Raw genomic sequence first — 17573 nt, 5'->3', positions numbered from 1 at the left:
AGACTCCAGGAAAAAAGTTACAAGGTGTTAACTGTCCCTTTAAAGGGCTACACTTTCTTCGTTAGTGCAGTATAGTGTACTGAGCTAATAAATGGAAATTGACAGTAAAGGGAATTTTAAAGGGACATTAAACTACTAGGTACAACTACACTAGAATGGTTACTACTCATCATACTATTGTATTTCCTCCTGTACCTGTAGCTCTCTCTTATACTCTCATTACAGAATCCAGCTGCTAAAGCTCTGCATTTTATACTGGGCGCCGCCATCTTGTAACTCGTGTATTGTGGCATCATGTGACTGAAGCAGGGCATTTTCACAGATCTGTAATGTTACTGGCTTTTTGACAGCTGTATCTTGTACTTCAGTTTAGCTCACATAATAAAAATTGGAAGTGTTAATATTTTGTAGTTTTTTTGCACAGTTTTAAAGTTATATAACAAATATAAACTCTAAGATGGCGGCGCCCAGTGTGAAGATGCAGAGCTTTGCTAACTGATAATTGTAAGGGGTTAAAATGAAGAATGACTTTGAAGACAACTGCAGGCACAGGTGAAAAAACTATAGCACGGTGAGCAGTAACTCTGCTACTTTAGTTGTGCTTAACAATTTAAATTTTGTTTTTATTCAGTTGGCGAGTGCACCGTGTTTCAGATTGAGTGTTGCACCTAAGGGAAAGTTGATATCTCATGGAATCTCCAATACTGCAAATCAAACAGTTAAATATATTTTACAGAACACTATAAGCAAGTATCCCTTAGCACAAAAGGAAGTTGAATGTAATAGGTGCTTTAAAATAAAATTCCATTCAAATTAGCATTGATCACTAATTCCTAATGTCTTGCAAGCTGCATTCAACTACAGATAGGCAGGGAGTTGCCATAGCTAGAAGAAGTTAGTGTACCAGATTGGTTCCACAAATCATGTTACTAACAAAGGTCAGCCTTTTGACAATACAAGTCACTTCTGTTCCTCCTGAAATGTTAATGCTGTGAAGTAAATATGCTTTGTATTTTGACATTTATTTTCTAATTCTGTTGTAACCATATGACTCTTTGTTTACAGAACAACCCAAGACGTCCGTATTACTAAAGGTTTTACCATTGATCTATGATTTCATCAGAAGACTTGTCAACCTCCATAATGAATTGGTGTCGTCGCTGGCAACAGGCATTGATCTAGTCCATTTTTATCAGGAATGCTAGATATGTTCACCCTTAGAAATTAAATTCATAACCCATTAAGTTGTGCAGCTTCATGCCACTTTAATAAATATCTTTTTAACTCTTTTTGTTTTTGTGTTTTTGTAATATCTCCCCCATAGAATTTTTGACACCCTAAGTTTTACCTAAAAAGTATGTTGATGCATTTGACCTATTTTCTTTTCTTTTACACCTGTATGTAAAATTATTATAAAGGGACGTAATTTTTTTTTTATTTTTTTTATTGAGTTATAATTCAAGGCATATACAAAAAGTATGTCGACAGAAACCATAAAGAAATGATATGTCAAAGTGAATCCACAACATAAACCAAACAAGATAATCATAACATGTTAACATGTCAATTTTCAAGGACATTGGTAATGAAAGTTTAAGCTATATACCCTCCAAATAAGAGCTAAGGCCACTTTTGGACCTCATGATAATATAGGATATTCAACGTTACAGAGGGTGATCTTAAACAAAAAGGGGCCACTCTTGGGTCCTACCTAATAAACCTTATTTTGTTTTCTATATTTAATTGTAGAATAAACTAGTAGTCACACATTATAGACCATTATAGAAGCTATAGCCAACAACTGAACATGTAGTGTGTTATAAACTAAATTTTGGGAATAATAGCAACTTATAAGTGTGAAATCACAATACCACTAAATATATAAGCCAGTGTCAGTACCCATTTAATACCATCCACCTTTCCGCTTGTAAAAGATACCCCGCTATTGGGTGTAGCATAGAGGGTCCACATTATAATATTATTCGGTTTTCTACTGCCTAACCTTTGCATAGCACTAATGCATAGTACTAATAAGAGACAATGTTATGTAGTCGTGTCCGTATACTACCAAATTAAATGCATTCTATATGGGGTAAGTATAACCTATGGAGGCATAATCAAATTTAAACATGCGCACGTAGGTGTTGAGAGAGCTAAAATAAATATATTAAGTCTTCTGTAGAGGAGCCCTGCTTTAGTATATAGAAATGTGGGGGCGCCCTAGGACTCATGTGATAGACCCAAAATATATGCTGGCCTCTAGTTCAGTAATAATAGGCTATGTTGGTACAAACAGTATCTCAGGTGCCTGAAAGAGAGATATGTGTTTGCATATAATACCAAAAAAAAGTCGGTCTTGCATATCTTGAAAGGCTAAAATTTGCCGTCCCGGCCGCAGACAGCATACCAGCCTATATGTCTGACAATGTTATATTCAAATGTATAGCATAAACAGAGACATAGCTATTGTATGGAGGTTGGAAGACTGGCAGTGTTAAGAGTATGACTCTTCTTAATCATATATTTATGTCTCGGATGTGTCATCTTCATACTAAAAAAACCCCTAAATATACTGTAAAGTATTTATGGCGTTTATAAATTTGCCTCTGCAGCAATCTTAAGCATGAAACAGTTCTCTGAGAAAGGTTTAGTCCGTTTCCGCTAGTAGTCCATTAAACTGAAACCCGAGCTCCAAGAGAGCTATGCTTTGGTGAGTCCAAAAAGTTATTAGCTCACTCCGGTCTTTATAGAAGTGAGGACTTGTATTGAACTGTGATTTAGGGAGAGCAGCAAAGGCACTTCCGCAGGCTAAGGCTTTTTTCTCACTGTCCCTATTCGGGTATCCAGTCCCATAGACACTGTAGGGGGGCCGATGCCTCTCAGACTCCCTTTGACAGTAGTAGAAACGGTGAAGATTCCCTGTAAGCTGATACAGTCACCGTCTCCAGCGCCTGAATCAGCGTGAGGAAGAGTGTATAATCCAGCGGAATAACAACATGATCCGACAGGTGGTAAAATAAACCACGCAGAGGAGTGAAGATTTACTCGCTTCTGTCTGCAATCGCGTGGGTAGGTCAATTGTCTCCCCAAGGTCTTTCCCCCGAGTGTTAGCTGATCTGGTACTTTGTTCTCCATCTTCGAGGGGTGTTAAGGCTGTGTCCTCACAATGTAGCAGCAACTCTGACCGGCCGAGTTCCAGGTCCGTGACCTCATTATCTACTGGTTGCTTTTAGAGTTTTGCGGGTATCCATAGGTTCTGGGACCAGGCGTCACCTTTTCTCACATGGGGCACTATATTGAGCATGGCTCTATTACTCGCCTGGTTTGCAGCCATACGGAGAGAATCAAAGGCTTCTGTTAGAAATCCCATAAGTGCTGCTTGATGGAGGTCTACGATTTTAGTGAGTTCCATAATGGTTACTGCAGTGATTTCCATGTCGCTTGTCAATACGGTCTTGCCGCAAATGATTGTAAAGGATATATAATTGGCCAGTTACAACTGAACTGGTTTGATAATCCAGGGTCCTGGGGGGTATAAACGTGGCAGCCCCAACAACACAGACAACCAGGCTCACAAGTGAGGCCTCTCGACCTTGTGGCTGGTCTCCGTGGGGTTAGCTGAGGAGCATAGGCAGGTCAGTTTTATGTTAGCCACTCTCAGACTCCTCTCTAGTTAGATAAAGTGTTGTAGCTTATCATGTCAGAGAAAAAGTAAATGAAATGTAGAAAATACTTCTAGAAAGGCTGATTAAGTCCAGGAGCTCTTCACATACACGTCCTACCGTAACAGCTGTAGGCTCCCCCCCTCAAATATTTTTTTTTTATTATGTTTTGAGGTGTCACTAATAAAGCAGTGGGAGCTCTACTTATCAGTCACTGATCAATTGTTCCTTAAAGGGACAGTTATGTGTATATTTTCCTACAATGCTTTAAAAGCGTTACTGGATTTATCAGCCCATGATTCTTTAGTCATTTTTTTGCCTCCAGCAAGGAGGATGGTGAAAATTGAAGTGCTGGTCTACACATCAAATTAAAGGGGTTCTCATAGTGATGTGAGACCCGATACCCCCTCAGAGAACCGGAAATAGGACAGAGGGGTGTAAAGGAGTACATTGGCAATAATAGTAAATCTCCTGTGGGAGTTTGTGACTTGTGGGCTTTTCTACTTAAAGCAGGTCCCCTGCACCTTTGTAAGCATGGTAGAATTAGTGCTGACAGGTAAGTTAGTACATGCACTCACATAGCCCACAGGGTATTAGCATGAACATGTACACATGATTCACACAGCATGGGACAATTACATACACCAGATAACACTACATACAGATTTAGACACTTTTGGGCAATTTTACACTTTTACAGTACAAGTGAGGTACTGTTTCTTTAAATGTGTTTCTGGTATTTAGCTCATATCAGAGCTCTGCTCCTCATTTTCAGAAGGTTCTCAGATGATCAGTGGAAATAAAACACAAAAGGACACCTCATAATGTAGACTATATATTCAAAAGGAGAAATTAAATATCCCAAATTGGGTATCTCACAATCAGGGTGGCTCTCCCAAAACAATAGTGCATGTAAGGCAGGCTGGATGTCACAGTCACCAGCTGACTGAACCAGTTTGTTCTTTAATGTTGTTGGCACAATAGGAGTAATAGTGCATAAGGGCATGCTGGATATTCTAGTCTCCAGCTGATCACAGTTGTTGTTTCCATAGTGATGGGCATGATTGATGACAGTATAAAGGAACGCCATTTCTTCTATAAAGGTAAGACGAGTCCACGGATTCATCCTTTACTTGTGGGATATTATCCTCCTGCTAACAGGAAGTGGCAAAGAGCACCACAGCAGAGCTGTCTATATAGCTCCTCCCTTAGCTCCACCCCCAGTCATTCTCTTTGCCTACTCTTAGTACTAGGAAGGGTAAAGTGAAAGAGGTGATAAAATATTAGTTTTTAATTTCTTCAAGCAAGAGTTTATTTTAAATGGTACCGGTGTGTACTATTTACTCAGGCAGCAGATGGATGAAGACTGCTGCCTGGAGGATGATGATCTTAGCATTTATAACTAAGATTCATTGCTGTTCCCACAGAGGCTGAGGAGTACAGGAAACTTTAGTGTGAGGAACAGTTTCATGCTATGCAGCAGTGAGGTATGTTCAGTCATATTTTTCTGGAGAGACTGTGTATTTCAGAAAGGCTGACATTTTACCCAGGAGGGTAAGGGTAAGCAGTAATCCTAGAACTAAAAAGAATGGCATTACTTAGCTTGCATATGGGTCCAATTACAAGTATGGTTGACACTGAATTGCAAATGTTTGTGAGCAAAGTTTTTTTGATTTGGGAGTGCTTTAACGTTTTTGTGGGCAATAACGTTTTGGGCAACTTTATTGAGGGCACACATGGCTTAACTTTTGGGTCTCAGAACCCACATGGCTAGTTATAACCGCTCTGGTGTGGTTCTTTGAGGCTGTGGAGACATCGAGTGAGATGGGCGGGGGCCTATTTTCGCGCCTCAGATGCGCAGTTAGTTTTTCGCAGCAAGCTCTAACTCCTGAGGGCCCTGGTGTATGTTTTGGGCCAAATCAAAGCTTTTACCCCACATTTTCGATCCCTGAGGGCAGTTAGGGCCACAGCAGGGCTGTGGCAAGGTGCTGAGGGTGTTTTTTTTCTGGATCTCCGCCTATTTTCGATCCGGTTTGCAAATTAAGAGGTTAAATGTTAATTTTTTTTGTGGGGCAATCTTAACTACCTATATTGTGTCTACATACAAAATTTTGAAAAATTTGGTGCATGTTTTTTCTCTTAAAGGCGCAGTACCGTTTTTTAAGATTATTTTTTTCACTAAATAAAGTGTTTTCATGCTTGTTTGTAGTCAGTATTAGCCTGTTCAACATGTCTGACATTGAGGAAAGTCAATGTTCAATATGTTTAGAAGCCATTGTGGAACCTCCACTTAGAATGTGTCCCTCATGCACTGAAAGGTCAATAAATTGTAAGGAACATATTTTAGCTACTAAAAGTATGTCGCAGGATGATTCTCAGTCAGAAAAGAATCAGGTTTTGCCATCTAATTCTCCCCAAGTGTCACAACCATTAACGCCCGCACAAGCGACGCCAAGTACTTCTAGTGCGTCTAATTCTTTCACCCTGCAAGATATGGCCGCAGTTATGAATGCTACCCTCACAGAGGTTTTATCTAAGCTGCCTGGGTTGCAGGGGAAGCTCAGTAGGTCTGGTGTGAGAACAAACGCTGAGCCCTCTGACGCTTTATTAGCCATATCAGATGTACCCTCACAATGTTCTGATGTGAGGGATTTACTGGCTGAGGGAGAGATTTCTGATTTAGGATATGTTCCCTTAGACAGATTCAGATATGACGGCTTTTAAATTTAAACTAGAAACCTCCGCTTATTGCTCAGGGAGGTTTTAGCAACTCTGGATGATTGTGACCCTATTGTAGTTCCAGAGAAATTGTGTAAAATGGACAGATTCCTAGAGGTCCCTAAGAGGATATCGGAAATTGTTACTAAGGAGTGGGATAGACCAGGTATTCCGTTCGCTCCCCCTCCTACTTTTAAGAAAATGTTTCCCATATCAGACTCCGTGCGGGACTCATGGCAGACGGTCCCTAAGGTGGAGGGAGCTATTTCTACCCTGGCTAAGCGTACAACTATACCTATTGAGGACAGTTGTGCTTTCAAAGATCCTATGGATAAAAAATTAGAGGGTCTTCTGAAGAAAATATTTGTTCATCAAGGTTTTCTTCTCCAACCTATAGCATGCATTGTTCCTGTAACTACTGCAGCGTCCTTTTGGTTCGAGGCTCTGGAAGAGGCTCTTCAGGTTGAGACCCCTTTAGATGATATTCTGGATAGAATTTGGGCTCTCAAGCTAGCTAATTCTTTCATTACAGATGCCGTTTTTCAATTGGCTAAATTAGCGGCGAAGAATTCAGGTTTTGCCATTTTAGCGTGTAGAGAGTCCTGGTCTGCTGATGTGTCATCAAAAGCTAAGCTTTTAGCCATCCCTTTCAAGGGTAAGACCCTATTCAGGCCTGAACTGAAAGAGATCATTTCAGACAACACTGGAGGGAAAGGCCCTGCCCTTCCTCAGGATAAGACGAATAAGTTGAGGACCAAACAAAATAATTTCCGTTCCTTTCGAAACTTCAAAGGTGGTCCCTCTACCTCTTCCCCTGCCGCAAAGCAAGAGGAGAATTTTGCTCAATCCAAGTCAGTCTGGAGACCTAACCAGACTTGGAACAAGGGTAAACAGGCCAAGAAGCCCGCTGCTGCCACCAAGACAGCATGAAGGGGTGGCCCCCGATCCGGGACCGGATCTAGTAGGGGGCAGACTTTCTCTCTTTGCTCAGGCTTGGGCAAGAGACTTTCAGGACTCCTGGGCTTTAGAAATAGTAACCCAGGGGTATCTTCTGGATTTCAAAGATTCTCCCCCAAGGGGGAGATTCCATCTTTCTCAATTGTCTTTAAACCAGACAAAAAGAGAGGCGTTCTTACGCTGTGTAGAAGACCTATATACCATGGGAGTGATCTGCCCAGTTCCGAAAACGGAACAGGGGCAATGGTTCTACTCCAATCTGTTTGTGGTTCCCAAAAAAGAGGGAACCTTCAGATCAATTTTGGATCTCAAGATCCTAAACAAATTCCTCAGAGTCCCATCCTTCAAGATGGAGACCATTCTGACTATTTTGCCAATGATCCAGGAGGGTCAATATATGACCACCGTGGACTTAGATGCGTATCTACACATTCCTATCCACAAAGATCATCACCAGTTCCTCAGGTTTGCCTTTCTGGACAAGCATTACCAGTTTGTGGCTCTTCCCTTCGGGTTGGCCACAGCTCCCAGAATTTTCACAAACGTGCTAGGGTCCCTTCTGGCGGTTCTAAGGCCGCGGGGCATAGCAGTGTCGCCTTATCTGGACGATATCTTAATCCAGGCGTCAACTTTCCAACTAGCCAAGTCTCACACGGACATTGTGTTGGCTTTTCTAACATCTCACGGGTGGAAGGTGAACGTAAAAAAGAGTTCACTTATCCCTCTCACAAGAGTTCCTTTCCTGGGAACTCTGATAGATTCAGTGGACATGAAAATTTTTCTGACGGAGGTCAGGAAATCAAAAATTTTATCCATCTGCCGAGCTCTTCATTCCATTCCTCACCCGTCATTGGCTCAGTGTATGGAGGTAATCGGCTTAATGGCGGCAATGGACATAGTTCCGTTTGCTCGCTTGCGTCTCAGATTATGCAGATTGATCTCCTCAGATAAATCTGGACCAAGAGACCAGAGACTCTCTTCTTTGGTGGTTGTCACAGGATCATCTGTCCAAGGGAATTTGTTTCCGCAGGCCAGAGTGGGTTATAGTGACGACGGACACCAGCCTATTGGGCTGGGGTGCAGTCTGGGATTCCCTGAAAGCACAGGGATTGTGGACTCAGGAGGAGGCTCTCCTCCCGATAAATATTCTAGAACTGAGAGCGATATTCAACGCGCTTCAGGCGTGGCCTCAGCTGGCGTCGGCCAGATTCATAAGATTCCAGTCGGACAATATCACGACTGTAGCATATATCAATCAGGGGGGGAACAAAGAGTTCTCTAGTGATGATAGAGGTTACCAAAATAATTCAATGGGCAGAGACCCACTCTTGCCATCTATCAGCAATCTATATCCCAGGAGTGGAGAACTTGGAAGCGGATTTCCTAAGTCGTCAGACTTTTCATCCGGGGGAGTGGGAACTCCATCCGGAGGTGTTTGCACAATTGATTCAGCAATGGGGCACACCAGAATTGGATCTGATGGCGTCTCGTCAGAATGCCAAACTTCCTCGTTACGGGTCCAGGTCAAGGGATCCTCAGGCAGTACTGATAGATGCTCTAGCAGTACCCTGGTCGTTCAGCCTGGCATATGTGTTTCCACCATTTCCTTTCCTTCCTCGTTTGATTGCCAGAAACAAACAGGAGAGAGCTTCAGTGATTTTGATAGCACCTGCGTGGCCACCCAGGACTTGGTATGCAGACCTGGTGGACATGTCATCTCTTCCACCATGGTCTCTGCCACTGAGACAGGACCTTCTGATTCAAGGTCCGTTCCAGCATCCAAATCTAGTTTCTCTGCGACTGACTGCTTGGAGATTGAAAGTTTGATCTTATCTAAGCGGGGGTTCTGTGAGTCGGTCATAGATACCTTGATTCAGGCTCGAAAGCCTGTCACCAGGAAAATTTATCATAAGATATGGCATAAATATCTTTATTGGTGGAGTAAGATCAGGATTCCTAGGATTTTGTCCTTTCTCCAAGAAGGATTGGAGAAGGGGCTATCAGCTAGTTCCTTAAAGGGACAGATATCTGCTTTATCAATTCTACTGCACAAACGTCTGGCAGATGTTCCAGACGTTCAGTCGTTCTGTCAGGCTTTAGTTAGAATCAAGCCTGTGTTTAAACCTGTTGCTACCTAATAAATGTGATTAACCCCTAATCCTTCAAACCCCAATGTCACAAACTACTTAATAAACTTCAGTCACCTCTGCACCTTGTAGTTTCTCCTTTTTCTTCCTGTACCTTCGGTCGAATGACTGGGGGTGGAGCTAAGGGAGGAGCCATATAGACAGCTCTGCTGTGGTGCTCTTTGCCACTTCCTGTTAGTAGGAGGATAATATCCCACAAGTAAAGGATAAATCCGTAAACTCGTCTTACCATAGAAGAAATTAATTTATCAGGTAAGCAAAAATTTACTTTTTACTGTTTGCATCATGCCTGATGAGAGCTGAGAAATGTGTTGCATCATTTTTTGCAATTTTTAAGTTTGAATCTAGTTAACCTTAAAGTGATGATAAATCCGAGCGTTTAACAAAAGCTAGGATTTACCATCACTAAAAATAAACTCTAGTTTCTGCCATTACTTACTAAAAAAAGGATGCTAAACTCACCCTATCTGTGCTGATGTAAAATCGCAAAAATTAGCGCCTCCGGCACAGCGCTCTTTACCAAATGAAGTGACATTTCCACCTCTAAACCAATAGCCATAGTAGGATGTCAGTTGACATGCATTAGTGTAGAGGTAAAAACATCACCTCATTGAAGAAGAGCGATGTGCCATGGGTATCCCGGATGTGCTGAGTTTAGTGATTTGCTTCAGCACAGATACGGTTAGTTTAGCACCATTTTTTTTTTTAGTAAGTAACGCTCTGATTTACCATCACTTTAACATAGATAGCACCTTTATTATTTTCTCCTTCCATTTTGGTATTTGCCTGCAATCAGGAACTCCAACAGAAGAGTGTACCTGAGGAGAAAGTCAGCTGCAGACTAGAATATCCAGCATGCCCTTATGCACTATTACTCCTATAGTGCCAACAACATTAAAGAGCAACCTGGTTCAGTCAGCTGGTGACTGATATCCAGCCTGCCTTACATGCACTATAATTGATGATAAAACAGAAGTCAGAATTCTCATCACAAATTTAGCAAAGAAAGACTGTAAGATATCCAGCCTTTAAATGGATAGTCTAGTCAAATGAAACTTTTATGGCAGCACCTTAAATGGTTGCAATATCGGTTGCTCTGAGTGGAACATTGATAATATGCCTTTTATCTGTGTTTATGAGGAGCCCCCCCCCCCCGTATCTTGCAAGCCGGGTATACAGTGTATTATCACTGAAAACTGCAGATACTACTCTCAAAGCGAGATGCAAGCAATGGAGAATAAAAAGAATATTGATATAATAAGCTCAATCTTGGAGTCTTATAAAATTCAACTCTGCTGCGACATAGAGGTGGCATTTAGATTTGACTTCAGCAGCCGGGGGGAAATGGAAGAACAGCTGCTAGACGTGAATCCACCTACGCACCAAGAGTCTAACACAGAAGAAACCGTAGTTCCTGGTTGTAATATCAAGAACAAAGCTATTTCTGGCCAAAACATAGTGTTGGAACACTCAGAGAATACAGCAACTAAAGACACTGCACCATGTGCCCCTGAAGTTGTGTATACACATCGATGATTCACGCAAAGACACAAACCTCTACACCCACCGTGACCATGGAGAGATCCGTACCGCAGCTACCTTCTCATTGAGACGAGACACATAGGGAAGGATATGCTACATGCAAAAATAGCATGTACGCCACCAAAGGTAGCTAACTTAGAAGCACCGGCCCCATCTGGGATATACGATAGTAGCCAGCATGTCCACAGCTCCATAGAGCCTGAGGTAACATCACAGAGCAAGAAGGCTCCTCACCTAACGCTAGCTAGCCACGGAGAACACAGAAAACTATTCCTTTAGGAGTCATCTATGTGAGCCAACACTGAGGATTCAAGGGGGACATGAGCAAACATTCAGACATTAAAGTAGGAATCGGCTGAGCGAGCTTCCCATTGAAAAGGCATGGGCTAGCTATAAGATGTCCCTGTGGATCGCTACGTCTAAACTACACAATGCCAGAATACATTTTTTGTCATGAATGTTAAAAACTGTCCCTAGCCTTTTACGGAGACTTGATAAAAGTATGAATATATCCTCTGAGTGCTACTAAGGTTAAGGTACTAGTTGTTTATAACAACAAATCTGAAACACACGCTTAAAATATTTGTAAAGGTGGATTGTGTATTAATATGCTTAGTATGAAATCACTTAAGGCAGCTGCATGTTCTCTCATACTTGGCTATTTATATGCTGTTACTCTGCCATCTCAATGTGCTTGCTTTGCGGGAAATCTATTACTATAATGCTCTTAATATATATCCTATTTAATAGTTAAAGATTGCTGTATTCACCTGTGACCTTATATTATAAGAATCCCCACATATCTGCTCCCATTTAGGGGACCACAGGGGTACTTTTCTATAAGTAACACCCCTACTATGCTTTTAGGTGACACCCCTAATATATGCTTTTAAGTGACACCCCTACTATGCTTCTAGTAGAGGGGCTCACCAGTTGGTTTATAGAACATTAATATGAATTACTATAAACAGGCTCATATGTTCTCCTCTGACAGCTAGTCGATAAGCTTGATATACTTTGTGGGACCTTCAGTATTAGTACACCTCCAGACCTACTAAAACATTACAACCCTGTATATTCAAGGTGGATAATACCACTGTGAAATCCCACCTCTACTTAACCTGTTGGGAGCTATTTTATATTAACTTGCTCTCTCTCTGGTTGTTAATCTACTATATTTTCCTCCATATTCCAGAGAAAATGATAGCATTATAAATCAATGCCCGACCATGCGAGTATTCGATGATATATTAGATAAAATACTCCCCTAAATTCTAAACTCTAAATAGTGCAAAATCAGGGACCTTTGTATACTAGATGAGATTTCTTGTCGCTGCATATTAAAACAGATGCTATATGTTCATCTTATTTACACTTTTGTTTGTTGATATCTATCCCCATAGTTGAGCTGTTTCTTTTTTATTTTTCTATAGACTCTGTATTATACACACACGATTGCTAGTTTGCAACTATGGTCCTAAGGTTCCAAGAGTGGCCCTATATGTTCCACAACTGGTATATACTTATAGAAATTATTGATATATTCTACTAAAGCCCATGAGTAGCTCTACACCAAACCAGTTTGCATCCGTTGTCATATGTTACTGTTCCTGGGTCCAAGAGTGGCCCTTTTATTCTCAGGAGGTTCATATAAATATAAAATTTGAGGTTTCTGTTATATTGACCTAAGCATGACTTGATTTGCCTATTTCCTGACAAAGCTATTATCATGATCATGTCTTTACCTATGTACAGGTTACATGTTAACATTAGTTTTTTTTCTTTCCTTTTGGTATGCACTTTTGGTCCAATATGCCATAACTTCTCCTTGTGCTTTGTTAACGTACAGAACATTCTACTGATATGTATATGTGCTCAGGAAACAAATTAATGACCAGTTGATGATGGTGCCAGATAAGCATCATCTTGTTTCCATCATTATCCTATCTATGTACCAGTGATGTGCAGTCACTAGAGGCAGGTGAGGCAGTGCTTCACCTCTCATATGGGCAAAAATATATATTTTTTATTGGCTTTAAAAAAAAAATTGTAATTTTTTTCCCCCAGCTTTTTTTTCTCACAGCTATATGTTGTGCAATGGAGAGGCACAAGCAGGTCTGCCCACCATTACACAACATGCTGCGCCACCTACTGGATGCAAGTGGTTAAGATCATTGCATGGCCCATTAACTGCTTATTTGAGGCAGTCCTATTTGGGCTGAACCAATCCAGCGAGGGCCATTAGTAAGTTGAACATAGGGTTGGGGCTGGATGTTAAATCATATAAAACAAAACAAAAACGGAAAAAAACAACTTTCATATATTTTGTTGCTGTCCTGTGAACCTGCTAGCTTTGCTAAAGTGAAAAAGAGAGTTCTGTTCTTCCCCTCTAAGTGCAGTGGAATGTGCCACTGTCACTTCCTGAATCCTTACAGAGCAGGAAAAGAGGCACAGAGAGCAGTGTTTCAGCCACATCTTATTAAAGTAAGATTTTACTGAAAGGGATTCTGTTAGTGAAAATGATAATTTAATGAATGTGGTTTAGTGTTTGTTTACTCTTTTACAGCAAAGGATCGTTTTTGTATTTTGTTTACTCAAACTTTACACCCACTAACTTAGCAGCTTGCCTCTGTACTTCACACTAAATTATAGACTAATTTTCTGAACTCTCTGTAGCTCTGCTGTTTTATTACTTTAAAATGCAGTGGTTCCCCCCCCCCCTTGTGTGTGTGTGTGAGTGTGTGTGTGTGTGTCTCTCTCTATCTATCCATCTCTCTCCTTATGTGTTGTTCTCCCCCATGGTCTCTTTCTCTCTCTGTCTCTCTTCCTCCCCCTCTGACTCTCATCCCTTATGTAATGAAAGAATCTATAAGCATAATTTGCAGCATTAAAGTAAAAAGTATGTTTTAAACATATTTTAATGGGCATGGATTTCTAGATCTCATAATCAGAGCAAGCATTGTGTTATCTGGCAAGAGTTTCTGTTACAATCCTTTTAGACTAAAATCAGATGTTTACTAAGTTGACCAGTTTTCCAAGACACCATTTAAAGGGACATGAAACCCATATGCAAATTTAAAGGGACACTGAACCCAAATTTTTCTCTCATGATTCAGATAGAGCATGCAATTTTAAGCAACTTTCTAATTTCCTCCTATTATCAATTTTTCTTCATTCTCTTGCTATCTTTATTTGAAAAAGAAAGTATCTAAGCTATTTGTTTGGTTCAGTACCATGGAAAGCACTTGTTTATTGATGGATAAATGTATCCACCAATCAGCAAGAACAACCCAGGTTGTTCACCAAAAATGGGCCGGCATCTAAACATACATTTTTGCATTTCAAATAAAGATACCAAGAGAATGAAGAAAATTTGATAATAGGAGTAAATTAGAAAGTTGCTTAAAATTGCATGCTCTATTTGAATCATGAAAGAAAATTTTTGGGTTCAGTGTCCCTTTAAATAACTTTCCAAATTACATCTAATATCTAATTTTCTTGATTCTTTTGATGTCCTTTGTTGAAAATCATATCTAAATATGCTCAGTAGCTGCTGATTGGTGGCTGCACATAGATACCTCATGTGATTGGGTCACCCATGTGCATTGCTATTTCTTCAACAAAGGATATCTAAAGAATAAAGGCGTATCCTAGCCACTGCCTCACCAGCCTCTGACGTCACTGCACGTCACTGCTATGTACTATATTGTTTTGGACTGTATTCATCTCGTACATCTGTTACAACTGTGGAAGGTCATGATATATTTATTGTATTCTGTTAAAAAAACCTCAAAAATTATTATTTAAAAAAAAAAAAACTTTCATGATTCAGATAAAGCATGCAATTTAAGCAACTTTCTAATTTACTCATATTAACAAATTTTCTTTGTTCTCTTGCTATCTTTATTTGAAAAAGCAGGAATCTAAGTTATCGAGCTGGCCCATTTTTGGTTCAGCACCTGGGTAGCGCTTGCTGATTGGTGGCTACATTCAGAAGCCAATCAGCAAGCACTAGCCAGGTGCTGAACCAAAAATGGCCTGGCTACTAAGCTTACTTTCCTTCTTTTTTCAAATAAAGATACCAAGAGAACAAAGAAAATTGATGAGTAAATTAGAAAGTTGCTTAATATTGTATGCTATATCTGAATCATGAAAGTTTAATTTTGACTAGACTATCCCTTTTAACCCCTTAATGACCAAGGACGTACGCCACACGTCCTCAAAAAAAAGACAGTTAATGACCGAGGACGTGTGGCGTACGTCCTTGGTCTGGAAAGCAGCTGGAAGCGATCTTGCTCACTTCCAGCTGCTTTCCGGTTATTGCAGTGATGCCTCGATATGGAGGCATCCTGCAATAACCCCCCTTGGCCATCCGATGCAGAGAGAGCCACTCTGTGGCCCTCTCTGCACCGGACATCGGTGGCCGGTATCGTTGGTGGGTGGGAGCAAGTCTGGGAGGCGGGTGGGCGGCCATCGATGTGCCGAGTGGAGGGAAGGGGCGGGATCGGGGGCGGAACAGGCGGGAGCGCGCGCGCGCGTGCACGGGGGGCAGCGGGCGGGCGCGTGCGTGCACGGGAGCGGGAGGGAACCGCTACACTACAGAAAAATAAAATTGTTCAAAGTTAAAAAAAAAAATGTTTTTAAATTTAGAAATAAACATCTAAGGGATCAGGAAGGGGTGGGGGGTTGGTCTTGGGGGGGGAAAGCTACACTACAGAAAAGGGCATTTTTTTTTTAAACAAAAGGCACATTTGTTGCTAAACTGGGTACTGGCAGACAGCTGCCAGTACCCAAGATGGCGCCCATTAAGGCAGAGGGGGAGGGTTAGAGAGCTGTTTGGTGGGGGATCAGTGAGGTTGGGGACTAAGGGGGAATCCTACACAGCAGCATATGTAAATATGCCAAAAAAACAAACAAAAAAAAAGCCCAAATATAGCTTTTATTTTAGTACTGGCAGAGTTTCTGCCAGTACTTAAGATGGCGGGGACAATTGTGGGGTGGGGGAGGGAAGAGAGCTGTTTGGGAGGGATCAGGGGGTCTTATGTTTCAGGTGGGAGGCTGAGCTCTACACTAAAGCTAAAATTAACCCTGCAAGCTACATAATTAACCCCTTCACTGCTAGCCATAATACACGTGTGAAATGCAGCGGCATTTGGCGGCCTTCTTATTACCAAAAAGCAACGCCAAAGCCATATATGTCTGCTATTTCTGAACAAAGGGGATCCCAGAGAAGCATTTACAACCATTTGTGCCATAATTGCACAAGCTGTTTGTAAATGATTTAAGTGAGAAACCTAAAATTGTGAAAAATTTAACGTTTTTTTAATTTGATCGCATTTGGCGGTGAAATGGTGGCATGAAATATACCAAAATTGGCCTAGATCAATACTTGGGGTTGTCTACTACACTACACTAAAGCTAAAAGTATCCCTAAAAGCTCCCTACATGCTCCATAATTAACCCCTTCACTGCTGGGCATAATACACGTGTAGTGCGCAGTGGCATTTAGCAGCCTTCTAATTACTAAAAAGCAACGCCAAAGCCATATATGTCTGCTATTTCTGAACAAAGGGGATCCCAGAGAAGCATTTACAACCATTTAAGCCATAATTGCACAAGCTGTTTGTAAATAATTTCAGTGAGAAACCAAACGTTTGTGAAAAAATTAGTAAAAAAGTTAACGATTTTTTGTATTTAATCGCATTTGGCGGTGAAATGGTGGCATGAAATATACCAAAATGGGCCTAGATGAATACTTTGGGATGTCTACTAAAAAAAAATATATACATGTCAATGGATATTCAGAGATTCCTGAAAGATATTAGTGTTCTAATGTAACTAGCGCTAATTTTGAAAAATAATGGTTTGGAAATAGCAAAGTGCTATTTGTATTTATGGCCCTATAACTTACAAAAAAAGCAAAGAACATGTAAACATTGGGTATTTCTAAACTCAGGACAAAATTTAGAAATTATTTAGCACAGTGTTTTTTGGTGGTTGTAGATGTGTAACAGATTTTGGGGGTCAAAGTTAGAAAAAGTGTGTTTTTTCAATTTTTTCCTCATATTTTATAATTTTTTTTATAGTAAATTATAAGATATGATGAAAATAATGGTATCTTTAGAAAGTCAATTTAATGACGAGAAAAACGGTATATAATATGTGTGGGTACAGTAAATGAGTAAGAGGAAAATTACAGCTAAACACAAACACTGCAGAAATGTAAAAATAGCCTTGGTCCCAAACGGACAGAAAATGGAAAAGTGCTGTGGTCATTAAGGGGTTAATGAGAGATGAAAGTGTGTGAGGTGTTTTGCACATAGCAGCTTCTCAGATCTCTGAATTTGAGGCATCAGGTATGTTCAAAATGTGCACTGAGACCTTCAGGAACTGCAAAATTATTTTACTGATAACCTTTTAAAATGCAAGAGGAAATTGTAGTTTATTAGACTTTCTAAAAACCTGGAGTAGACTGTCCCTTTAATTCTATTGTGGACTTGTCTATTTGCCACAATCTTAACACGTTTTGTAATTTTTGATCTCTTCT

The 17573-nt window shown here is 40.6% G+C and overlaps 1 protein-coding gene across 1 annotated transcript in view; it reads left to right on the top strand.

The window, feature by feature from the left end:
• SUGP1 (SURP and G-patch domain containing 1) overlaps nt 1–1289 on the top strand; it is a 197269-nt gene extending 195980 nt beyond the window's left edge. Inside the window, exon 14 of the mRNA XM_053702919.1 lies at nt 1066–1289. Within this exon, the coding sequence (XP_053558894.1) occupies nt 1066–1092 (27 nt within the window). The 3' untranslated portion in view covers nt 1093–1289. The remainder of the gene's footprint in view (nt 1–1065) is intronic.
• Nucleotides 1290–17573: the final 16284 nt, after the last annotated feature.

Source organism: Bombina bombina, chromosome 2, assembly GCF_027579735.1.
Source record: "Bombina bombina isolate aBomBom1 chromosome 2, aBomBom1.pri, whole genome shotgun sequence".
Lineage (NCBI taxonomy): Eukaryota > Metazoa > Chordata > Amphibia > Anura > Bombinatoridae > Bombina > Bombina bombina.
Note: the sequence above shows the minus strand (reverse complement) of the source record. Positions and strands in the feature narration are given on the sequence as shown.